The 25,700-nt window shown below is 40.8% G+C and overlaps 2 protein-coding genes across 5 annotated transcripts; one reads left to right on the top strand and one right to left on the bottom strand.

The window, feature by feature from the left end:
* Positions 1 to 6,043: 6,043 nt before the first annotated feature.
* On the bottom strand, positions 6,044 to 19,309 carry rab3c (RAB3C, member RAS oncogene family). 2 transcript variants are annotated; one of them, XM_015972826.3, is made up of 5 exons: positions 19,166 to 19,309; positions 17,442 to 17,666; positions 11,982 to 12,100; positions 7,899 to 8,023; positions 6,044 to 6,349 (listed from the first exon to the last, which is right to left on the bottom strand). In XM_015972826.3, exons 1-5 carry the CDS (start codon positions 19,181 to 19,183, stop codon positions 6,159 to 6,161), a joined length of 678 nt encoding a protein of 225 aa, XP_015828312.1. In that variant the 5' UTR covers positions 19,184 to 19,309; the 3' UTR covers positions 6,044 to 6,158. The 2 variants fall into 2 exon arrangements, with proteins under 2 accessions (XP_015828312.1, XP_015828313.1); XM_015972827.3 differs by lacking the exon at positions 19,166 to 19,309 and adding an exon at positions 18,736 to 18,906.
* A 103-nt stretch (positions 19,310 to 19,412) lies between these two features.
* On the top strand, positions 19,413 to 24,596 carry si:dkey-190g11.3 (adenine nucleotide translocase lysine N-methyltransferase). 3 transcript variants are annotated; one of them, XM_054731780.2, is made up of 6 exons: positions 19,413 to 19,435; positions 20,397 to 20,574; positions 22,273 to 22,377; positions 22,454 to 22,594; positions 22,667 to 22,717; positions 23,923 to 24,596. In XM_054731780.2, the coding sequence occupies exons 2-6, from the start codon at positions 20,407 to 20,409 to the stop codon at positions 24,109 to 24,111; spliced, it is 654 nt and encodes a 217-aa protein (XP_054587755.1). In that variant the 5' UTR covers positions 19,413 to 19,435; positions 20,397 to 20,406; the 3' UTR covers positions 24,112 to 24,596. The 3 variants fall into 3 exon arrangements, with proteins under 3 accessions (XP_054587755.1, XP_015828310.1, XP_015828311.1); XM_015972824.3 differs by lacking the exon at positions 19,413 to 19,435 and adding an exon at positions 19,668 to 19,770; XM_015972825.3 differs by lacking the exon at positions 19,413 to 19,435 and adding an exon at positions 19,685 to 19,766.
* The last annotated feature ends 1,104 nt before the right edge of the window (positions 24,597 to 25,700 follow it).

The following is a 25,700-nucleotide window of genomic DNA, read 5'->3' as shown; positions in this document are numbered from 1 at the left end:
ATTGTGCTGTACATAATATATAATTCTTAATGTTACTATCATAATGCAGTTTGCTGTAAATGGTTCATTCTTATCATCCCTTTTGGTGATGGCGTGGCTGTATTATGTACCTCTTGTTGAGATAATGTTTATTACACAGGAGCGTCGGTGTAAAAACGATCTGTCAACCTGTTGCTTAGCTGAGAACTAGCTCAGAGGGGAGAGAGGGAAAGCCAAAATGTTAATTTTTTTAAGACGCTGTTCCTTGGCCCATGGGCTGTGCCTTAAATTCAATACATCATTTATTTTAGCCTTTTTTTAATTGATATTCTCTAGTTCTCCTCTGCTGCATTGGTGAATCTTTTGTCCTGGGGTGGCCTGACATCACCTGAAGAAGAGTTGCCTTTTCATTCTCACAGCCAAACAGAAATGGGTGCAGAGGTCTTCGGAAGGTTCGGGTCAACCACAAGTCAAAGATTTACCACACGAGTGATTGCGGCCTACACCCGAATGTCCAAGAGCTGTAGTTGCTGGTGACTTGGTCTGACATCACTCACACTTTTTACTCCACGCTCAAAATGCTCTTGACACGTGAGCGATTGGTCTAGATTTGTTCTGACCGCCGCTCCAAACACAGAATCTTGGTGCAGCAGTGGAATGTGTGTGTTTGGTTGCTCGGCCATGGCCCCTACGAAGCACAGAGGCTTTGAGACACGCCTGCATGTTCAGCCACTGCTGCATTAATTACGGCTGAAACACTGACGGCGTGTTGCTCATCTATGCTCGGCCCACGTGCTCACTCGCATTACCTGCAATATCCTAAAACCACTCGCATGTTTCTGCTGGGACAGAGGAGGGGTTTGGTGTATTTCTGTACTGATTGGGGGGTGGACTGCATCATTGTCCTGAAACCAGGACTCTTATTTTGACACACATACTGTAGATTTGAAACAGCCCTGGACCAATGGAAATAGTGGGTTCTTTTTCCATTATCTGTTCTATTTTTTACGGTTTGAAAGGAAAAACTGTAACTTTAGAGAAAACACGATCCAAACAAAAAAAAAAGGACTTCAGGACTATTGTTTTTGAGGGTTTTTGTCTTTAGAATGCCAACTTGTCTGGACGTTTCACAGGACAATTAAAATGTTATTTTACTGGATTCCTTGTCAATCACAGTCTATTGGATAGCACTGTAGATCATACGACTTTATCTAAAAAAACAATAAAATGAATTTAAAAAGTTTTTATATGCAATGGAAATATTTTAAAAGCATGGGTTGATTCTGCCTACTCGCTGGCTGTGTGTTGCCTTTTTATTACAGCAACGATAATGGAGTTTTGTGTTTGACTCTTGAGTTTCTGGTTTCAGTGTGGGTTATTTTTACTTCTGCTTATAGAAATAGATATAAAAGTTTTTTTTAAATGTTATATTATAGTATTTAGGCCTTCTCTGTACTTTCATCAATGCTCTGCAGCTCGCCTCATTACTGGAGAGAGAACAAATTACTCCGATTCTTCAACAGCTACATTGGATGCCAAAAGAAACCAAGATTACATTTAAAATTCTCCCATTTTAAGTGTATTCAGAGTCTAGCCTCGTCTTTTCTGTGTGACATGCTCAACATCTCAACTTCTTCCCGTTCTCTAAGATCACGCTCAGGTCTTCATCGTGTTCTTCCTCGTGGTCGTTTTACCACCGTGGGGTGCAGAGCTTTCAGCCACAGGCTCCTCGGCTCTGTACCTTACTTTCCATAATCATCAGGAACGCAGTTTCCTTTTCCCTATTTAAGAGACAACTCAAAACACTTCTGTTCAAGCAGGCATTTTTGCTTTGGATAGAGATTTTAACAGATTTGAGCTCTTTTACACTGCTTTGCTTATAACTGTAGCATTAATGTTTGTTTTAAACGTTCTTATATTTGTTTTAAGGGGGCCTCGGGTCTTAGAAAGGTGCCCTAAAATAAAAAGTATTATAATTATTAGTATTCTTATTATTAATTTTTATTATAGTTTTGCATAAAAATGAACTGCAGTAATCACATTTGACCACAGGATGTCAGTCTTACAAATTGTACCTTTAAGTGGCGTCAACTAGTTCCACTAAACCTAGTTGCTGAAATGTAAAGGTATACATTTACTTTTTGTAAGAATGTATGTTACTCTAGGTTTAATGTAAGTAAATAAAGTTTATTTACATAGCACTTATCACAGAAATAAAAATCACAGTGTTTCATAATGAACAACACTAAAAGATCATAAAGTCAAAAACAACAGAAGGTCATACGTACATTATTCAGATTAAGAAAACGCAAAAGATTTAAGTAAAAGCAGTTCAAGATGAAAGGGTCTTCGGTTGCTTTTTAAAGTGGACCAAACAGTCAATACTATGTAAGGATAAAGGAAGTTCATTCTAAAGTTGGGATGTCGGGATGCAACAGCCAGGAAAGAGCGACCACCTCGACTTTTACATCTGGTCTTTGGAAATTCTAGAATTTTCTGGTGTGTGGACCTGAGGGCTCTGGTTGCAGCATACGGCTTTCACGGTTCAGTAGTATAGGGAGGGGTTTGACTGTGTAGAGCCCTGAAAGTTCTTGCTAGGATTTCAAAATGAACTCTAAAGTTAACGGGTAACCAGTGCAGAGACATCAGAATAGGAGTGATGTGTGCTCTTCTGTTTGCTCCAGTTAGGAGCCTCGCTGCAAAGTTCTAGACCAACTGAAGGTGGTCAAGGGCTTTTTTGTTAAAATGTTACAGTAATCTAGATGGGAGGAGATAAAGACATGGAGAACCATTTCAAGTTCATGTTTTGACACCAACCTTCACAGTTTGGAGGTTTTTCTCAAATACTAAAAAAAGTTTCAGACCTGTTTTTTGAGTGGCTTCTTATTGGTCAAAGCAACACCCAAGGAGGAACCACGCTCTCAGGGGGCAATGATCAGACATTTAGTCTTGTCAGAGTTTACCTGAAGGAAGTTATCTTCTAGCCAGCCGGTGAAAGCTGATAAGACTCTCTAGTAGTTCAGTTTACAAAACTCAGAATCCTTAAAGGAGCAGAACAGCTGAATGTCATCTGCATATAGGTGATAGAAAACATTATGAAATGAATGAATTATCAGTCCAAGAAGGTTTAGATACATAGTAAAAACAGGAGTGGACCCAAAACAGACAATCTGTTACGACCCTGTAGGTCATTTTGTGGCTAATCAGGGCAGTCCACCTGAAACACCTTGCTGATTGGGGTAAGGTAGAACACCTGATCCCTTCCAGGCAGCTCTCCCCCACAGGTAGGCTGCTGCCACATTTGGGCTCAGTTTGCACCTTTTTGTTTTACCTCTATTTTTACAGGTTAATGCGAGGTCACGTTGGTGAAATAAATTACAGTTTGTAACTTTCGTAACTTTTACATGCTGTATTGGTACGGTTAAGGTATGGTGTTAGTAATACTCTTTTGCTTTCTTTAATTTCTTACTTCAGTCATCTGAACACCCTCAACTTGGTGCCTTGTTATCCTTGATAGGTTCACATCCCTAACTTTGTGAACTGCTGTTCTATTAATAATAATAATAATAATTTGTTTGGTTTTCATTTATTCCAGAAAGAGGAAAACACTTGTATCAGATATGTTTTGGGAAAACTTTCCGAATGAATGCTTCTCAAATAGTCTCAAGCCTCACAATTAAAAACATTTTTTGTTAATCTACAAAATAAAAATACAACAAAGAACTAATGGGAAATGAGTAGAAATTAACCTGCAGTCAAATCAAAACATTTTTTTTTACCTTCTGACGTGCAAAATAACAGTAACAAAAAATTGCAACCTGAGAATTGCTGGTTTAGGTATACAAACAAGATTAATGAGCTAATTTAAATGAGCTATACTCAACTTTACTCACCGTTTATGATTATTCTTGTGCTTTTATGAAAATTGTGGCAGAATGATTTGGATTTTGCTCTGGCTGGAGAATGAAAAAAAAATAAAGGATGAACTGCTGCCTAACTGACATTTGGGGGTGCTGTTGCCTTGAAATAAATCAACTCTTGTAGCAAACGCAGGCCATTTCTAAAATATGTAGCAACATTTCATCCCATCTCCTCCATTATGTCTCATTGTAGTCAATGAAAACCAGAAAACAGAAGACACACACCTTTGATAGAATTTGAATTTATTTCCTATAATCTCAAAAACATACTTTTATTTTTACTTCATTTGCACTCCAAGAAATATAACTAGTAATGTGTAAAGTTTCCTAAAGCAGGTTTTCTATCCGATTGTTTGACAGTCCTTATTCTTTTCCTTGAAATGAATCTTGGATCTACTATAATTGGTTCCATGGCGACAACTATCACACACTTACAGATGCTAACACACAGGTCACGTGTTCAAACACATGTGCAGAATCTGAACTTGTTTCCCTTTTAAAATTATTATTTTTCTTTAATATAGACTTTTAACAGTACAGTGTATGGCATGGACTATGTTATCTCCCTGACTATCTTCACAATAACACTGCATTTGACAAGATAATAGGACAGTCGACGTCCAACAGATAGCAGGAACAGCATACAGCACGCAAATACAGTTGTACAAAAGGTATACACAAACACTTTATAACTGTAATTTATCTCTGCAATATGGCAGGTAAACACGCACACGCTTACACACACACACGCTTGCACACACGCCTGCACACACAATTGAGTCACTCGTTCCACTGACCCTTTTTCAGAGAGCATGCAATATCTTCAGAACCACCTACCTTCACTCTCACACAACAGACAGGAGCAATCGAACTCCAGGACAGAAACTATTTACATAATTTAATTCATAAAATATTGCACTTATTGGCCCTTTTGCATCTCATAGCAAGTGCTATGAAAATGCTTCTAAATCTGTTACACAGAGTGATATAATTATATACAGTGTCTTATTATATAAATCTACACGGACGGGTGAGGACGGACTTCATGCATTTTTTTCTGATTTTATTCAACTATGCAACAAACAAAATTCATGAAAAAAATGATTTGGCACAAAAAGTTTTGTATATATTTCAAATAAAATAACTGATTAAATGTGGACTTTTCATGAAAGAGATTAGTTTGTCTGCAGAAGGGTGTGTTTCTAGGATTTATAAGCAACTTATTGATTTTTTTGTTTGTTTCTTCAAGAAGGGGTTTAAGTTTTGCAGCACAAAAGCATGCTGACTCAGAAATTATGGCTGTTTATTCCATGCCAGAACACATTTGTTTGAAACACTTGATTGTGCTTTGACAGCATGAGAGTTTCATTAAATGAAGTCACATGGATCAGGGGATGTAGACTTTTGGTTATGGTCTATTAGATAAAACAGCACGTTTGTTTCATTCATTTTTGGCAACATGCTCTTTTCATCAAACTGGAAAAGCTGAGGATGACAACCGAGTTGCTTTTAAGATTTTCTGGTGTTATTACAGAAACCAAGAGGGAGAAATCATACTTAAACAGAATGGATTCATTCCAACAGAACAGAGGGACTTACAGAGGCCATGTTTAATTCTAAAAGGCCACTTTTTTGCCCCGAAGGTAGATGATTTAATTTTTTCTTTTCTATGATGGTATTTTGACGTCACACTCATGCATATTCACACTCACTTACTGTACAGAAAAAAGAAAAAGCCGCTACATCATCTAGTTGCTGTAAATCAAAAAGATCTGGCAGCTACATGAGGTTAAATAAAAAAAAAGGCATTTAAAGGAAAATTCACACCTCACAGAGAAACTGATTCATTGAAGCACTCACTGATTCTATCTCTTGTGGTCTTAAAGAGTTTAAAGGTCTTACCTGTGCAGGATGAGTAAGAACGATTTAACCCTGCCAATCACATAAGTGTATTACCATTTCTGTAGCTGAATAATGAGAATATCGTTCCGCTATGTTCTAGCTAACCTGTGATGTTGCACGTTTTACATTAGCTGTGACTGTTTTTCTGGTTATTTGCTCGTTATGTATGGTGATAAAGTCAGGAGATAACGCGACAGCCTTGTTTGTTTGTTCTTTTTTTTCAATTTTTTTATTTTTTGCTGTTTTACTACAGAAGAAAAATTTGAACTGCAGTCCGGAGAAGGCAGTACTAGCAGAGTGATAATGCTGCTCACTCTACCACCCATCAGGATGTGTGCTGCTCTGAGGCGTCGCTCACTAACAGTTGCATGCGGGTTGTTGGAGTGGGGGAGCGCTGTCTGTCAGTTTGGCGGTGGGGGCTCCCGTGGTGACAGCCGGATCAGTGTCCAGGCTCTCCGACATCTTGTCACAAATGAGATCGACTAGACGTTCAAAGGTCTGCTTGACGTTGATGTTGTCCTTGGCGCTTGTTTCAAAGAACTCAAAACCTTTGGGTAAGAGCATAAACAATGAAATATAGGCAGGATAGGCATGTTTGTGTCCATTTGATATTAAAGGTGAGGTACAAAGTGGTTTTCTGGATAATTTTTTGCCAGATAGCTCATTCATCACATACTGATGACAACCAATACATTAAAGTAATACAAGATAGTTTTTAAACTCTAAGCTAGAGCTTTAACATTGATCTCAGTGATTGTTGGGTTAGAAACTTGCCCAATTTCATATTTGACACCGCTCTGCAGCCCTCTGCTGACCAAAAACCACACCTGATAGATTTGTGGAGTGGGTAGTGTCCTGGGGGGCACTCTATACCTGCTTTATGGCTGTTAACTGTAATGCTAGCAGTTAGCATTTTCAGTTTAATGATCATCAATAAAAACACAAGAAAAAGAGAGAAAAAAAGAAATTTTCTTTTTCTGTTGGCATCATGACAGAGCCTGAAAGTGAAAATAAGAGAGTATTGTCTTTGGAGGTGAAGCAAAGAGCTAAAACCAGAGTGAACATGAGAGTGGCCTATGCTAGTTTGAGGAAGCTAAAGGAGGCTACATGTGTGTCCGAATCCACGGGTACAAAAGTACAGACTCATGGTGGCTTGGCTTTGTTGCTACTGGACTTGTAAGTAATGATATTTTTCTCCAACAATGTGAATATTTTAACTTTGTGGTTTATCTTTGTATTAATTGGCTCATGTTGGTGTTAGCTCGCTGTTAGCGCTAGCTACAGCAGGCTGCAGCAGGGTTGTTTACGACAGCTTTAATTTCACTTTCAACCAGTAGGGTGGAGGAGCAGGAAACTGTCTAGTATTATTTTAAAAGTTTTGTCAACAAATTAATTATTTTCTTTGTTACTGAAGTATAAAATCCTGGAAAAATTGTATCCAATCATAGAGATCGTCCTGTTCTCATAGATTGGATCATGATCTACCCATCAAACTGCCCTCTGTCCTCTGTTTAATAAGTTTAATATATATGTATATATATATATATATTTATATATACATACAGAGAGAGAGAGAGAGGGGGGGGGGGGGTTTATATAGCGCTTTTAAAAACTATTCAAAGATTATTTAAAAAATAAGGGGAAAAAAGCAGGAAAGAAAACTAATCAGACAAATAATTAAGATAAATTAATGGGGTTAAAGGCCTGGTAAAAGAGGTAATTATTCAGCAGTTTTTTTTTATTTCTGAAGTGAAACAGAAGCACAGAAATGTTGCGAGAGTGAGTTTCAATAGGGTGGGAGGTTTATTCACGTCTATGTGCACTAATGGCGTGTTCAGGGCTCAGAGTAGCTAAACAGGAAGTTATACTTGAGTCAGCCTTGCTAGTGCAATTGATGAAATGTTCCTTTCTGTCAGAACATTTAACTGAAGGAGAAAGCTGAGCATAACTGAAGAGGTTTGAAGCTGGTTTTGGAAGTTTTACCTGTTGTTCGTGGTTTTTGGTCGCTGACCCAATTTCTAAATTGTAGCTTGCTTGGATTACTTTCTCCAAAAGCATACACTCTACCTTTAAGTGTAAGGCTGGTGTGTGACCTACCCAACTGTTCTGCCAGGAGTCTGCCACTATCCACCGAGACAACTCTCTCCTCCTCCATGTCACACTTATTGCCAGCCAGCACCACCTGTGCATTATCCCATGAGTAGGTTTTTATCTGGGTCGACCTGTACAAAACACACACACACACACACACATTAATATCACAGCTCTGTTTCATTTTGTGAAACTGTCTTTCAAACAAAAAGATGGAAGGCAGGAGAACTTGATGTAATTCTCGTTCACCATTTGGACCGGTCAAGGGCAGCGATTACATCTCCGTTCCCTTGAAACATCTGAGTCACTGAATGCATCACTAGAAAAGTGGGTCACTTATCTCTGTACTGACAATATGCAACGATTTCATGCTCAGACGTTTTGTTTATGCGCAATAGATGCTTTTCACACTTCTGTGTCTGAAGCTGTCAGACTGCTCAGGACTTTTTTTATCATTAAGGGATAATTCAAAGGTTTTGCCACTTGCTCTTAATGATTTATGTGGATTCTGTTCATTTCACACACAAACAAAATGAGCATCATGTTTTTCTAGGCTTTGAAAATCCAATTTATTGAAAGAAGCTGTTTTTTAATGTTCTGTGACAGACTTTTTAAGAATCTGCCGTTAGGAATAAAGATGGATGATTGTCAGATTTTACGTTAAAACATTTTTCAAAATGTTTACTTTGGGAAAGAACGATCTAGGTGAGCAAATAAAATTTCTACTTTTTTGTCTTTTAGTCTTTAGACTTTTGCCGAAGCTTTGATTGTTTACACTGATTAAAGTCAACCAAGAAAAATGACTTTTTTTCAGTTATCTTATTCAAGTAATTCACTTTTACTATGATGCATCCTATGAATTCTGCAGGAAATATGACCCTGCACACCGAGTCAAAAGGGCTCAGTCAGACACGTCTGCAGGCTGCTCAAAAGGAGGGAAGAAATTTTAAGAGCATGCTTTTCTTTTTTCCAGTGGAGTTGCATTTTGACTGAAAGTAGGGCAGCAGAAGCACCACTGGCTGAAAACAGAAGACAGAAAACAACAAGGGCACGGAGGATGCACGGCGTTCCTCCCATCACCGTCCAGGTACTGGACATCATGTCGAGACCAGTCTGGCTCAATAGTTTGAGTCAGTGCTACAGCTTTTCTCCGGTCTGTCTGTGACTCAGGCATGAAACGAGCATGTCACAAGCCTAATTCCGCCTCAGTTGGGATGGAGCCATTACCATGGCAACCTCTTTTTTCCCCTTCTTCAACATTGTCACAAAAAAAAACAAGAGAAAGGGAAAGTAAAATGAATGCCGTGGACAACGACGTTTCAGTTAGGTGGGGGATCAAAAGGAAGCTTCCTGCCTGTCAGGAGCTGACTGATTTGTGCTCCGTCTGCTACGTCGGTTAACCCTCTGGGACTGTCACTGCCAGTGACACAATTGGCTCCTTTAATTAGATAAGCATCACAGACATGGCTCGGACAGCAGCGTGCTGTCAAAGAGTCAGAGAGGTCTTAAAAGAATAATGGATGCATCTGGGTTTGACCTGTCTTTACATGAAAGCCTTTTTTTGTTTACAGTGACAGGAAATTAATCTGAATCAGGTCGATCACACGGAGCGTTTAAACTCCGTTGCTGCTGAGAATAGAAAGTATCCTTTGAGCTAAATACTGCACTTTATTTATTTTAGGCGATAGCAAAAGTCAGGTTATGGTTATATACGTATGCTTTTGGCATATGTTGATTACTATGTGAGAACCTTTTGTTAGAATTTGAAGAGTGTTTCTGCATGAAAATGATGAGCAAATGCTTAAATGTCCTCTGTTTGGAGTAATTGTGTTTATGTCCTACAGGACAAATGAGCTGACAGACCAAAATGTTTCTCTGTTGACCTAAAATGGCTCCAATCTAAACAAAATCTGCTTCACTTGACACCTGGATGAACCATAAATGCTACATTTAGCTATTCTTGATGACATTTGTGCTAGAATACTGTGTATATAACTGTAATACAAAATTTAGAGCTGTGTAAAGGTTTATAATATGTGTACTTATTTTTCTGAACAGAGGCTGTTAAGGAATCTAAAATTAGATATTAAAAAATGTGTTTCTTTTATAACTTTTCATCAAAACTTTCTTTAACATTGACGTACAGTCTATTAGTAGATGCAGAAAAGATTAAATGTAGCTATGCATGCCATACCATAGCATAACATTATGTAGCATAGCGTAGTGTAGCATTGCATAGCTTAGCGTAATGTAGCATAGCATAGAGTAACGTAGCATAGCATTATGTTATGAATTGAATAGTGTAGCATTGCATCGCATAGTGTAATGTATCCATAATGTAGCATAGCATAACAAAACACTGTGTATCATTGCATAGAATAGCATAATATGGAGCAGTGTAGCATAGCATAGTGTAGCATTGCATAGAGTAGCCTAATATGGCGCAGTGTAGCATAGCGTATTGTAGCATAGCATAGTGTAGCATTGCATTGAAGAAGAAAAGATCTTTTCTATAGCGCCTCCCAAGATAAAAATCACGAGGCGCTTCACAAAAACAAAAAATGTAAAAATATGAAAAAGAATTTAGAAAATGATTACAAATATAATTAAAATGAGCAAAAAATAGACAATTATGATTCAAATGTAAAGAAAGAGAGAGAGTGAATAGGAAAGAGGGAAATCAGTGTATCCTGAGGAAGATGGAATAGGTAGGAAGAGCAGAACAAGGAGAGGGTGAAGAAGGTCATACAAAAGCCAGCTTGAACACGTTGTCAGCTGCTTTTTGAAGGAGACCACTGAGTCCACTGATCTCAGGCTCAGGGGGAGAGAGTTCCAGAGTCTGGGGGCCACAGCAGCAAATAATCTGTCACCTTTGGTCTTTAGCCTGGTGCTGCACAACCAGTAGGCTTTGATCACTGGACCTCAGGGACCTGCTGGGGGTGTAGGGACTGAGAAGATCACCAATGTAAGATGGTGCTTGTCCATGTAAGGCCATATAGACCAGAACCAGGATCTTGAAATGAACCCTGAAGTTGACTGGCAGCCAGTGAAGCTGGAGGAGAAGCGGGGTGATGTGGGTGTGTTTGGAGGACTTGGTCAGATGCCGAGCACAGGCGTTCTGAACCACCTGTAGACGGTTCAGGGAGGTTCTGCTCAGACACGTGAAAAGAGAGTTACAGTAGTCTAAGCATGAGGAGATGAAGGTGTGGAGGACTGTCTCAAGATCAGAGCGGGACAGAATGGGACTCAGCTTAGCAATGTTCCTGAGATGGAAGAAGGAAGAGCGAACAAGAGAACTGACATGAGAATCCAGGGTCAAAGGTTACGCCAAGATTCCTGACGGAAGGTTTGGTGTGAGAAGCAAGCTGACCAAGAGAGTCTCTGACTTTGGGAACCAGCTTGTCTGGGGCACAGATGAGGATCTCAGTCTTATCTTCATTCAGCTGAAGAAAGCTCCCAGCCATCCAGGTTTTGATAGAGTCTGAGCAGGTGTGTAACAGCTGCAGCTTAGACATCTCATGGGGCTTGAAGGAGATTGCATAGCATAGCTTAGCATAGTATTGCATGATCTGGCCAATAAATATTTTAAGTTCATTAAAACAATTTGATTCATATCTTCTAAAAAATAAGGCGCCCTTTTACCCTAAGAGTCTCTTTGGGCTGTGTTGTAACCATAACATCGGACACCTGATCCTAATAAATGCGAATCAAAACCATTTCTGGCTTACTTCGTGATGTTTAGTGTAGCATCGCTAGCCCAGAAACCCAGTTTTTGCAACCAACTGAAAGCTGCCTTGCACATCCCGGTTCAGACACAAGTGTATCAGAAATAACAGACATTTGGCTTGGCGCTGTTATTCAGCCAGCTTGTTTGACTCATGACTGGGGCAGAGATGTGACCTTGGCAAGTTCCCCTTTTGTCTGTGAGCCTGACAAACATACGCCGAACAAAAGGGGTCAGATTGCACAGATTCATAAACAGACGCTGTTTTCCTCACTAAGAGAACAAAAGGAGATAAGATGTCAAAAGCAGGAATCATGAACACGTTTGACAAATATTTGACCTTTAAATGATAAAACTGAACTCACCAGTCCTGCACGGCTCCGAAGGACTCCTCGTTGGTGATATCGTACATGAGGATGAAGCCCATGGCGCCGCGGTAATAAGCAGTGGTGATGGTTCTGTAGCGCTCCTGGCCTGCAGTGTCCTACACACAGATGACATGATTTAAAGTAGGCACTGCGGAGCTTGGAAACACTGACCTGATCCTGCACAGCACCGATCCGCAGCAGTATTATGACTGAGCAGACACTTTCATTATTAACACGCTGCTATTTATACACACAGAACTATTATAAGGTTACAGCCACAGTTAGCGCTCATGATCTGGAAGTAATGATTATGCAAATTGCCTTGCTGGCTTTGTATTATTTTTGTTGATGAGATTGATTTTTCTTTCCCCAATAAAATAATCATTAGGCTATGTTAAAGACTCACTGGTGCGGCACTAAAAGCTCGGCTCGTGACATCTGCTTCACAAGAAAAGGACTAAAAATAGAAGTGAGATGATTTTAAAATTGAGTAACCGTGTGCCGCCGACGGCGATGCGGATAAGCTAATTAAGTGATTACAGCTACAAGATGTCAGGGTGAAAGCTAAATAATACAAAAGTGCACCAGATATTTGACTATTGTTCTGTTTTTTTCCTGTTGCATAATAACAAGTCCCAGTAAATCTCACTCCTGCTGGAACTGTGTGTTTGCAGGATTGTTCGTACACCCACAACAAGTGTGTTTCTAGGCTTCTGTGATTCATGGCTGAAGTCTTCTGGCTGCTCCACTTGGCTGTTGTTAAACAGACACCCAACAGGCTGCTCTGGATTCTGTCCGCCATAGAACGTTTGCTCTCTGTTCATCTGCACATGGCTGCAACAGCGTGCCTGTTATAGCCCGAGGACAAATCTGACCTTCCGCTCTGCAGAGATGGAGCTTTCAGTCTGTAGACCATCCACTCACACTCACACACACACACGAGCTTTATAAAAATGCAAAAACAATCTCATTGCATTTGCATCGTCTGTGCAGAATAACCATGTCTCTCATTCACTCGTTTTTCGTAACACGTTTGCTGCGGCCTCTGGTGTGAATAAAAGCCTCGCGAGTCGTTTTCTGTTCTTGTGTCAGGAAGTAGAAGTTAGCTGAACGAGTGAAGGGCAGAAAACAGGAGGAATTGAAATTTTACTCATTTCATGATATTCAGAAATCTCGCCTCTGATTGGCTAACAGCAACGTGGCTCTACCACTGACTCTGTTTTTGAACATTTATGTTTTATCTCCACAAATCAACTTTCTGTGTCTTTATTGAACATGGAAATCAATAGACAATTTAAAGTATTCAAAAAGTATTCAAAGAGAAACCCATACATGTGTATATATATATATATATATATATATATATATATATATATATATATATATATATATATATATATATATATATATGTATGTATATGTATGTATGTATGTAGAACATGTTCAACAGGAAGGGAAAGAAGCTCTGGTAGCTTATATAATCCCCCCCCAATCAAATTTCAAGAAAGGTAAAACAAAACAAAAAACATATTCCCTACACTGAGTGTCATTGCCATTTTCTTATAACATGTTTTATCCTCAATCACACAAACAAAACTTACAATTTTTATGTCATCCCCCCCCCCCCCCCCCCCCCCAATATTCACATCTCCCAGTTCACCAACAATGGACAATTACAATCAAATGCAACATCGTTACAACTTTTCCTCCTCCTCCATGTAATTAATTAGTATAATTTTTTTATACTTCTCTTTAAACTTATGCAATGAGGGACTTTGCTTTAGATCCTCACTTAGCTTATTCCAAACTCTTACACCCGTAACAGAAATGCAAAATGACTTTAACGTTGTTCTAAAATATGCATGCCTAAAGTTAAGTTTGTATCTGAAATTCTATAGGTTATCTGGTTTTATAAATAGCATTAACAATGTGTTTGGTAATAATTTCCTATGCACTTCAAACATGAACGTCGCTGTATATAGTCAAAGTAAATCTTGAAATTTTAGTATTTTTGAATATATAAATAACGGATTAGTGTGTTCTCTAAATCTAACATTGTGAACGACTCTCAGGGCTCTTTTCTGTATGATAGACAAGGGTACAATAGATGTTTTATAAGTGCTACCCCATACCTCTACACAGTAAATAAGACAGGGATAAATCAATGAATAATAAAGGACATTGAGTGATTTAACACAAGCCTGAAGGCCTGAAGGAGTTCTGCCATGTTGTGGAGTTGCTAATGCTAACTGTTAGCTTCTACTAGCCAAGACACAGTTTGCCCTCTCCTGGATGCTGACCCCTGCTTTCCACCAGATGTGAAATGCCCACAAAATACCTTCAAAATGCTGAAATCAAATCATGCATTTTCCCGCCTATTTTCTACCTTAATGCAGGAAATAGGGGTAGAAGAATGTTTTCACATTCAGCCTCGTCAGTCACTGAATGTTTAAAAAAAGACAAGTACAAAAATGTTTTCTCTGTGAATTTGGTCTTTAAAAGACTGACTGGAACAGGACAAAAAAAATCTGCTTGAGCCTTGAAATTTTGAGCGCTTTGAAAAGCTGTGCTTGTAGCTGCAACCTCAGCAGGAATCGAGGAAAGCAGCAAGCAGAGTCGGACGGTGGCAAATAAAGAGTCTTCGTCATGATGTGTGGATCTGTTTTTCATGAAATGGCCATCACTTCACCACAGCCTCTTAATTACTCAAACGGCTCCTTTTGCATTATGTGTGTCTACTGCAACGACTTAAACCAACTTCAATCACCTTAAAAGGCCACTTGCTGCATCCTCAGCTCTCTTTAGAGACAGCTCAATTATCTGGGTGCAAGGGGCAACCCTTTATACTTCAGATGATGAACACATTAACCTGGCTGTGTGCTACAGCACAACTTTTCACAATCTGGTGGAAGTGATTTTTCTTCAGCTTTTTATTTGCCAAGAATGCTAAATAACTGGCTAATTGTGGTGTCGGTGCAGGATCTGCTCGGGTGCAGGATTGGCTCGGGGTCCTTCGACTGCCGATGACGTCACATCACTGCAACTCTACTCGGCTTTCACACACACGTTTTGGAAAGACATCAGCAGTTTTGATAATAAATTCTTGTTTGTTAACATCTAAATGTTTTCTTTATAATTGTAATTTGTTAATAAAACACAATATTATCTTTGTTTTGTAAAGAATGTGAAACTGCATAAAACCAACATCGGACTGACAAAAAATAGAACAGTTCTTATATGTGAAGCCATATCTGTTTGTATTAATGTGGAGTTCGTCTGTATATTTCCTTAGTTGTTATCTAAATACAATCTTTGACTCAAAATATTGCTTGGTGTCTTTCAATAAAGTTCTTATATTTTATTTTGCCGCATTTCATCAACATCAAGAGCTTTTGAGGGTCACCGTTTATCATTTGCTTATATTTTACATTTCCTTTAGAAATTTAAACATATTTTCTCCAAAAAGTGTTGATTTTTGGACTACAGGACTACAACCGCTAAGACTACAACCGCAAATTTGTTCTGACCAATCAAAATCATAACGTGATAACGTAACTGCCGTAAGCTTCATGTTCAGCCAATCAACTACTTTGACGTCATCGGCAGTCGAAGGACCCCGAGCCAATCCTGTACCGACACCGGCACACACAAAAAACAGGCAGGAAAAAAAACCAGAATTAATTCTAATAATTTCGGTTGACTGACTCAGAGGTATTAGGAGACAATCTGCTTCAGCAGCTTGGATGAACTCCTAATTAAACAGATTCAGATGTTCTGTGGTTTCCAACACGTTCTGAGGAAGGTGTTGCTTCTCGGTTCGTTGCTGCTGTGCTCCGCAATAACGCTCACTAGTTTCCTGTCAGTAACTGAGATTTCCACCTGCCTCCACACACACAATCGGAGCGTTATAGACTTTTCCTGAAAATTTGAGAAACAACGAGTCACCTACTTTGAATGCAGTTTTTGGACTAACTTCTGAAATACTGTGCTGAAAGAAGCATTTAAAAAGGTTTGCTGAGACATTTAAGTCCTTTTCTGCGGGTTTCTGTATGGTTTGTCATTTTCTTGAAAATCCAAGACAATAAGAGCACATTAGCAAGGGAGTTGCCTCTCTTTCAGGAATTATGTGTGATTTCTTTTTAGAAATCCATAAAAGTGATAGTTTTACCCTGTATAATGTAGGCAATAGCTCAGAATTTATTTGCTAGGCCCACCCCCTGTCCTGCCGAGCCTCGTGCAATGTGAACTGAATGCCACATAGCATTAGCCGCTAGGTTTAGACATCTGCTTACATACAGATGTCAATCTCAGAGTGAGCGTGCATTTCCGGATGTACTGGTGTAGGGTTACATTACATTATATATATGTGTGTGTATATATATATATATATATATATATATATATATATATATATATATGAATAAATAGCATAACATGAGGCTAAAGAGCGGCTTAGGGTGCAATGTATTTTTCTGCCTCTAGATGGTGCCCTCTGGCAAAAAATTCCAGAAATCTGCTTTAAAGGCACACTTGGCCATTTTGGCTTGCTTTTAGCACCCCCTAGTGTCCATTTAGTAGAGCCAGAAGTGAAATTTATCCCCTCGCTGCTGATATGTCTCCCCAGCCTTCCTTAGTGTTTACATAAGTGGTTCATCACTAAATTAAACAAATCAGCGGTGTTCACATTCTTAAACATGCCGAAAATGTGCTGGAAGCAGACCGCAGCGCCAGGTATGTCAGCAAAACATTTTCTAAGTCCACAGGTGGCGGCCCGCCACGCTGAAGTTGTGTAAAATTCTAGCCACAAAGGGCGTTGGGGGGTCTGAGTAGCTTTTCATTAACCCTTTAAAAGGGTTATTTTGGCACATACTGCCTCAAGACAATTATTTAAAAATATGAAAAGGTTGCACAGTATCCCTTTCCGTGAAGCAAAAGCATGGGTTTCATTGTTGCTGATCCTCTGCTATCTAATGCAATCGGGTCTGAAACAGTCACAGCATCTTGACAGCATACTGATCACCAAAGAAAAATATGAGACATGATGGACAAAAAGCGACAGATGTGTTAATTAAATGGGGAAAACAGAAAAAGGACAAATTTTAATGGTTCAGCATTGATAAGTATTGATCATACTGAAACAGGTTTCTTCCTGTTAAAGGGGCGTTTTCCTTTCCACTGTCACTACATGTTTGCTCAGTATGGGGGTTGCTGTAAAGTCTCTGACACAACAACTCAGTGACTTGATGAAATCTGCTGGGTTTCCTTATACAGAAAACTTAACTAACTCGCATAATGAACTGCACTCAGTTGGAATGTTTAAGTGCTTTGAGGTGACTTTTGTTGTGATTTAGCACAACATAAATAAACAGAACTGAGTAGAATAAAACGTTTTGTTGATTAAACAAAGACTGAGTGGCGAGTAGACACTTTTGAATGTTTAATGAGAATATTTCGTACCCAGATCTGCAGTTTGATCCTCTTGTCGTTCTTGTACACGGTCTTCACCTTGAAGTCGATGCCCACTGTGCTGACAAAGGCTGAAGTGAAGGCGTCGTCGGCATAGCGGAACAGGAAGGACGTTTTACCCACGCTGCTGTTGCCGATGATCAGCAACTTGAACATGTAGTCAAAATTTTGGTCTCCTCCCTCTCCTTTCCCTTTGACATCCTGAGTGGCAGCCATCTGCAATAAACCCCAGGAAGGATTTGGAAACATTGCTTTGACTTCATCCACAAGTTGTGCTAAATGAAGGATTTCAAGATAGTTCTCCACAACAATTGTATCTTCATGATTGAATAATATTATGTGAAGGATTTATTTGTACAGAATATCAGGTTTGTCTAGATTTAGAAGAATAAGGATGAAAATTTGAAGTACTGTGTACTAAACATGAAAAATGCCAGCTTGTACAGGCCTCAGGATCAGAGATGACAGAAGGCTGCGTTAGGCAAACCAGCATGACCAACATGGCGAGTTGCTCTAATAATGAGCATTAGATTACAAGCTCTTTCATTCAAAATAATCCCTTCAACCAATGCAAATTACTTTTTTTATTTTTAATAAATGTATTTAAGATATGGTGGTCCCTCTCCCCCCTGCTACAATTAAATAATGTAAACTTTCACACTACCAATAAAATTGGTTTCCCATTCTAGAAAGCCTGCCCACTTGAAGTCAAATGAAAGGAAACGTGCTGCTAAAATAAAACTGCTGCAGCTCACAATCGTGCACGGGGTACTTGAAGAATAGAAATTGATCTTCCTCGTTAGCAGCGTTTCCGCGCGAGCTGTCAGCGGTCAGTACCTCAAGAGGACAAGACTAATAACGCATCTCATCTTCCAAGGTAACATTTTTTGGAAAAGGAAATCGAGAATTCTACCAATAAATAAGTAAATAAACCGAAAACAAAAACGTGCATCCATCTGGCCTCCGCAATAACTAAAAGATGCCGGACCTCCCATCGTGCACATCCTGCTAGCTTCCGTGTATGTAAAAACCCGGTTATCAATAATGTTGGCAGCAAGGACACCAATTTGAAAACATCACCGTTTATATTTAACTTTTTATGCTACAAACATCCATCTTGGTATGGAATTATGCCGTATTGGCTGAGCATGAAGCTACTTGCCCGCTAATGTCAGAACAGCAGTTCTGGGTAGGAGGTCATTTTATCATTTGGTGAAATTCTTGCACGTCTCCGTGGAGAAACTGACGCAAAAACAACGCGCTGATGACGTTTTTGTGAACAAACCTGCTTCGAAGGCCTCGGTCGCACGCGCGTCTGCCCCTGCTGTGCAGAATTCGGCTTTATTTTCTGACTCTTAAACGCGAACGCTGGTGCGTCTCCGACCAGTTTCAGCACCTGGGAGCTGTCCCTCTCGACTCCGGATCTGCCACGGTGAGAGCGCGAGCGCAGGGGATGGACGGCGCGTGCCGTGCGTAGCTCTTACGTCACGGGGGTAAAGAGGAAGAAAGGAGGTTGTAGTTTTTAATTTCAGTGGGTTGACGCGTTGAGGCACAGCGGGGTTTTTTTGAACACATATTAAACTACATTACTCAACATGCAGCTGTGCGCAGCTGGACGGTTTGCTGAGATTTTAGTTCGTAGCATCCAGATATCGCGATAAGACCCTCCCTAGGTTTGATTATTTTATCAGATGTTTAAATAGGATTGATCTTACCTTTCCATACAGATCCATCTGCTCCTATGTCACTTGTTTGTTTTGCAGTTCTCTGGATCAGCTCCCAAGCTGCCCACGATTGCGTTCTTCTTCTTCTTTTTTCTTTTTGTCAGGAAGCAAATATAATAAAATGGTTTGCGTCACTCTTGGCTGTTTCTGCCCCCTACCCCGCCCCTGAAGCCGCTTTCCAGAGAACAAGAGGCTGAGCAAATAAAGGGTCCTGAGTGCTGATGAATATTAAAACGGGCTCATCAATGGAGGAAGCGCAAGGTGAGGCAGCTCCGGAAGTGAACAAAATAAAAGGCTGTTTGGGTCTTTTGCAATTATAATTAGCTGCATCTCTTTCAAGCGGATTAAAAAGATATTAGATGATAAATGTTGAGTTCAAAAAGGATGCTGGAACAAATAAAGCAACTTGATTTTTAAGAGCTGATACAACCGGCCTTGTGTAAGTGTGGATCTGATACAAACTGTCAGGGCAGAGTGTTTCATGCTCTTGGCAGACGTTTGCTGGGGCGGGGAAATGCTGACCGACTGGCCATGTGCGCAGACGGCTTACTGCGCAGGCGAGCTGAGGGGGCGGGGCAGGCAGGAAGCTCAGGCAAGTGCGTCTGCACCACAAATCGTTGTTTTTGTGTGTTTTCCTGGAACACGTTTTCTATTATGCCTCCTTTAAGCGTTAGTCAGTGTTTTAACTCGGTCACATACAGTTGAGAGTACAGCAATTGTTTATTTTGCATCGATTTAGTGGGGATTCAGTTACTCCAAAACGGTCATTTTGTAGGAATTTGCACCTTTTGTAGTGCTTTCTCGTTAAAGTGAACCGATCTGACTGAGTTTAGTCATTTGAAGTTTTAAACTGTACTAAATCGAGCTAAACTTAAAACTTCTAGAAGGTTTCTGAGAGGGAAAGGGTCATTGTGGCTCCATCTGCTGTTAGAAATCCCGCACCTGGTGGTCACGTTTATCCTTTTGACAAACAAGATTCTGTTATGAAAAAAATATTTTTTGCAGAAAATGATACACTTTGTTTCTGTTTAATGCTTAATACTTTGCCACCTAAAGATATTTAGTTTATAAAATTATTTGGTTTTACACACTGATGTCCACACCAGTATATTTTCCCACAAAACTCTTTAAAAATAAAAACGTGGCCCTCGGACCATTATAATTGAGGACCCCCGCTTTATGGGTTTGATTACCAGATTGTTCTTTCTTCAACGTGCTGCAGATGTTTTGTGATGGAGGACTCCATTGAGTTGATTCTGCAGGACCACGTTGGGATTTTTCCGAGCAGCAAGCCCCATCCTGTCCTCTCTGCCTGCACTGGAGCTCTGCTCACAGGCCTGTATGGAGTATGGAGCATGTTCGTCTTTCCCGGCTCCCGAAGAATCCCGTGGAGGCTCAAGGTATTTATGCCACTGTTGTTTTTAGCTAATTTGTCGTCTTTCTGTTGTTTCTCTTTCCCCCTTTTAAATATTGTTTGAAATCAGTTAAATTAGGCCAAAGCACAAGGTGACTTGCACATTAAAGGTAATTAGCTTATTTTGGGAGTATTGTTCCACGCATGTAGAGGGAAGAAAGAAAACACTTTAATAATCACAGTTCATTTTTTTAAAGGATTATATGGTTCTAGCTGTGAGCAGGAAATTCTCTTCTGCACCGGTGTGTGTTGCAGCAGATCTGAAGAAGCTTCTGACTCACGAAACTGTTGTTGAATTTTACACAATCAGCTCTAGAAGCTCCAGAACACCCCCCCCCCCCCCCTGGATTAGAACATCCTTCATTATCAGCTCGACTTTTTTACAGTCCCCGGCTTTGATGCCGCCTCCAACAGATGATTACAGATGAGTTTGCATTCTCCACAACAGACCTTTAGAGAATGTTCAGCATCTTATTGCAAACACTGATGGATCCAAGCTTCCCCAGGAGGCCTAGTCTGCTCTGTGCCTTCTAATAAACAGCTTCAGTGTTGTCTCTTCAGTCCAGCCTGTGGATGACAGGATTCTGACTTCTACTAACAACTAGCAACAGGTCTGTGGACATTAAGGGCAACCGGCTTATCAGTTTTCACATTTATCTACATGATTTCTCCAGCTCGACCATCACATCTTTCTCCTTGGGGTCATGGTTTGGATATTTTTGAGCTTTGGAGATGTCAATTAGCTGCTCCCTCATGCAAAACAAATTGATCGTTGCAATAGCTGATCATCATAAAAGTAGCTGACAAATTTGAAATACAGAAGCAACACAGCATCCAAGCAAGAAAAAATATCCATCCATCCATCCATCCATCCATCCATCCATTATCTTCCTCTTATCCGGAGTCGGGTTGCGGGGGCAGTAGCCTAAGAGGCCCAGACTTCCCTCTCTCCAGCTACTTGGGCCAGCTCCTCCAGGGGAATCCCAAGGCGTTCCTCCACCGTGTCCTGGGTCTCCCTTTAGGCCTCTTCCCAGTTGGACGTGCCCGGAAAACCTCACCAGGGAGGCGTCCAGGAGGCATCCTGACCAGATGCCCGAGCCACCTCAACTGGCTCCTCTCGATGTGGAGGAGCAGTGAATATGTAAAAAGAAAAACAGGATGTCTTATATCCAAAATATGAAGATAAATCCCATAAAAAATATTTAGTAATATAAGGGAACTACTGCAACAAGCTGCCAATGTGTTAGTTTCATAACAAATAAATCAATGAACAAAATTTATAAACAGGCCTATTAGTTGATATTCATTATTATTTTGCACAAGAAGATGAAGAATTGCTTTTGCTGAACTATATTACAATCATTTATACACTCACTTAACTCATTTTCCACATGGTGGGTAGCTCTGAAGTGCCCTTTTTCCCTCCACTTGAACCAATCCTCATGTAACCCTCTTATCTCTATTAAGGTAGCGCGACTCGGGTTGCGAATGACCACAGTCACCAATTCTTGTCATGTGTCTTGCCCATATATGTCTGATCTCTGAACTGTGTGTACTGAAACTCTAATTTCCCTCTGGGATTAATAAAGTATTGATTTGATTGATTACAGTGGCTTTACTATCTCATGTAACAGAAAGATGGTATTTAAGGTAAAGTACTAACGCTCCTGCTCCTTCCATGCAGGTCCCGTACTTGCCCTCCAGTAAAGTCCAGACACAAAATGTCATGAAGCTGCTGGAGGGTCGAAGAGGTCGCTTAGCAGATCTGGGATCAGGAGATGGAAGACTGGTGGGTGAGGTGGTTCTGTTTCAGAAAAGAAATCGTGTCATTTAGTATTTTAAACTGGTATTTACCTTTTTTGCAGGTGTTTGCTGCCTCGTCAGCTGGTTTCCGAGGCACGGGGTTTGAGATCAACTCCATTTTAGTGGCATATGCCAGGAGCAAGGCCAGGTGGAAAGGTATTCCCTCCAGCCAGGCGACTTTTGTTAAGAAAGACTTTTGGACGGTAAGAACCAAACAAAAATTGTGCACTCTTATGCACTTGATGAAAGTCCCAACTGTCTCATTTTGTTGTCAGACGGATTTATCTTCCTACGACAACGTGACGGCTTTTCTTGCTCCAGGAGTGGTGAGCGCTTCTCCATTGCACAGTTAACTCTTTATTTGCTGTTGACACACATACCGTAAATCCTCTAATACAGGCCCGGGCCTGTATTTGACTCAAGCTCACCAAGCTCCAGGCCTTTATTGGAAGGAGGGCCAGAATTAGAGGCCGGCCTCTATTTCTATTTGAGCAAAATGAACTAATGGTTCGCTGGAGTTTTTGACAATTAAAATTGCGCCCACATTTTCAAAGTTAAACACATTTCTTTTAACAACGGTAGTTTCTGCTTCAGCCCTCTCCCCCCTCCCCCTGCGCAGCGGCCGCAAACTCACTGATGCGCCTGCAGCCTCTCAGAGTTCCTGCTGCTCTAAACATTAAAATAATTATTTCATTTTCTGTTCCTCACTTCTGATTACCTTCAGTGGTGTCTGTTTGTTGCAACCAGCAGGTACAAAAACTAACTTGTTTTTATTTGACTATTTTTCTGTCCTGCCTGTTTATTATCTTCCTGCATCTCCTCTCAATCCTAAAGAGAAACTGCTACCTGGGTTCATATATATTCACCTCATGAGTTACCTTTGAACTGCAGTTCTAAAAGATCTACCGACCGCTAAAACAGCGGAGTGCTCCCTGCTTGGCGGCCGCATCAGTGATCGGTGCGTCGGAGGACAAGGTGATGCGCCCCGCTCCACAGCGAAACACATCAGGCGCAAATAAAAGACAGAAAACATTAAAGGAAATGAACCGACATGAATGATCGCGTGTCAGTACCGACGCACTGGCACAGCGCGTTGCCCCCCCCCGAGCGCAGGAGCTTGTCACCTACTGATAGCAGGCTGCTGTCTTTTCCGAGGGCTGCATCTTGCCAGTCATTATCACGTGACAGCGACTAGTCGACGACAGGCATAAAAAGTCACTATTGTGAAGTTGACTAGTTCATACAACCCCTACTGCTCCCCAGTGTTCTGCAGCGCACGTTCTCTTTGAACTTGATATCAAATTTTCGCCTCCTCTTCGTCTCCGCACAGTTAAAGTTACCCTCGCGGTCTATCACTGGCAAATAAAAAGTGAGACGATGACACAACCGCCCCCCGTACTTGCTTGTTACCACATTCCACCCGGCCACAATAAGAGACCGGCCATTATTCACCTCCGCCGACTCCGACACCGGTCAAAATATGATACCCGGCCTGTATTAGAGGATTTACGGTAATCTGTTCTGACTGCAGATGGATGTGCTGGGAGAAAAGCTTCTGAAGGAGCTTCCTGAGGATGCGCTCGTCATCGCCTGTCGGTTCCCCATCACTAGCTGGTCCCCACAATCATCTGCGGGTTCTGGACTTGATCGGGCGTTTGCGTATGACATCAGCAGCGTGCGCTCACGCTTGAGAACTCCATCGAGCACAGCGGCAGAATGACTCACTAGTGTTTTCAGGGCTTTTTCACTCAGCTGCACTAAAATCTCAATGCAATATTTTATCAAGTGCATTTGATATTTCTGAATGTTGCACACTACTTGGAGAGTTTTTACACATGCATAACAGACCGAGCCTGTGTGTCACACTGCTGCTGACTGTTTAGAGGGTGCTTTCAGCAATCAACATCTAAGGTATGGTTTTATGCTGTGTGTGTATCTGAGTCGGCTGACTAACACACCAAACACACCGGTGTAAGTAATGTGCATTTTACTCTTACGTTTTAACACACAGAACACACTCAGGGAGCCAAAAAAAGCTAAGAGATATCTTGATTTTTTTGTTAGAAACAGATTATTTTCATTTAAGGCAGATTAATTATGACAACTTTCCTACTTATAATGGTTTTATTGTGATTGTGAAACAATAAAACAAATACTGACTGAGATAAGTCTTTGAATAATAAGAAATGCTTTCAGATTTCTGGAGGATTTGTTAGATTTTTTTGTGTAATTTAAATATTTTACAGCATTGGGCTGAAGGCTTTTTCACCTGAAGTCCTCTACCATGAAGAAATGTAGTGTTTTGTCGCATCATCATTGTTTGCATCTGTGCCGCTGAATTCAGCAAAGTTTTCCACGAAAGATAGAACGGCTGATGGAACGGCTGGTGTACTGGTGCAGCAGCAACAACCTGGAGCTCAATGCTCAGAAGACAGTGGAGATGATTGTCAGGAAAGTCACAGCCCCATCTCTCCCCCTCGTCCTGACTGACTCCCCCGTCACCACTTGGGACTCCTTCCGCTTCCTCGGAACCACCATCACACATGACCTTAGGTGGGAGCCATCCATCAGCTCCCTGATCAAAAAGGCCCAGCAGAGGATGTACTTTCTGCGGCAGTTGAAAAAGGCCAAGCTGCCGGCCCAGATGATGGTGCAGTTTTACACGGCCATCATTGAGTCCATCCTCACTTCCTCCATCGCTGTGTGGTACGCTGGAGCCACAGTGAGGGACAAACATAGACTGCAGCGCATTGTGCGCTCTGCTGAGAAGGTGATTGGCTGCAGCCTTCCATCTCTCCAGGACCTGTACGTCTCCAGAACTCGTGGGCGTGCAGGTCGGATAGCAGCTGACCCTTCGCACCCGGGACACAGACTTTTTGAGCCGCTTCCCTCAGGCAGGAGGTTACGGTCCATCCGGACCAGAACCTCCCGCCATAAGAACAGCTTCTTTCCATCTGCCGTTAGACTTGTGAACAGCTTATAAACACACAACCATGCTCGTCTTCTGTACTCGACATAACGTCACGTTATCGGCCATATTACCTCTACCTGCCATTTTTTGTAGCAAAGTTTTATGCTAGTTTATTATATTTTATTCTACTTTATTCTATTTTTAATTATATTATTCATGTTATAGGTAGCACGTTAGTACCGAAGCAAGTTCCTAGTTTGTGAATTGTTTGTTCGCTAACAATGGCAACAAACCTATTCTGATTCAGATTCTGGTGATCATGTCGCTGCAGAATCTTTTTCCGTGTTTCAATTGTGGGAGTTAAAAGCATAGGGCAATAGTCCTAAATGTTTACAAGA

The sequence above is a fragment of the Nothobranchius furzeri genome, chromosome 17 (genome assembly GCF_043380555.1).
Source record: "Nothobranchius furzeri strain GRZ-AD chromosome 17, NfurGRZ-RIMD1, whole genome shotgun sequence".
Taxonomy (NCBI): Eukaryota; Metazoa; Chordata; class Actinopteri; order Cyprinodontiformes; family Nothobranchiidae; genus Nothobranchius; species Nothobranchius furzeri.
The sequence above is the reverse complement of the archived record's forward strand: the minus strand, read 5'-3'. Positions and strand labels throughout refer to the sequence as shown.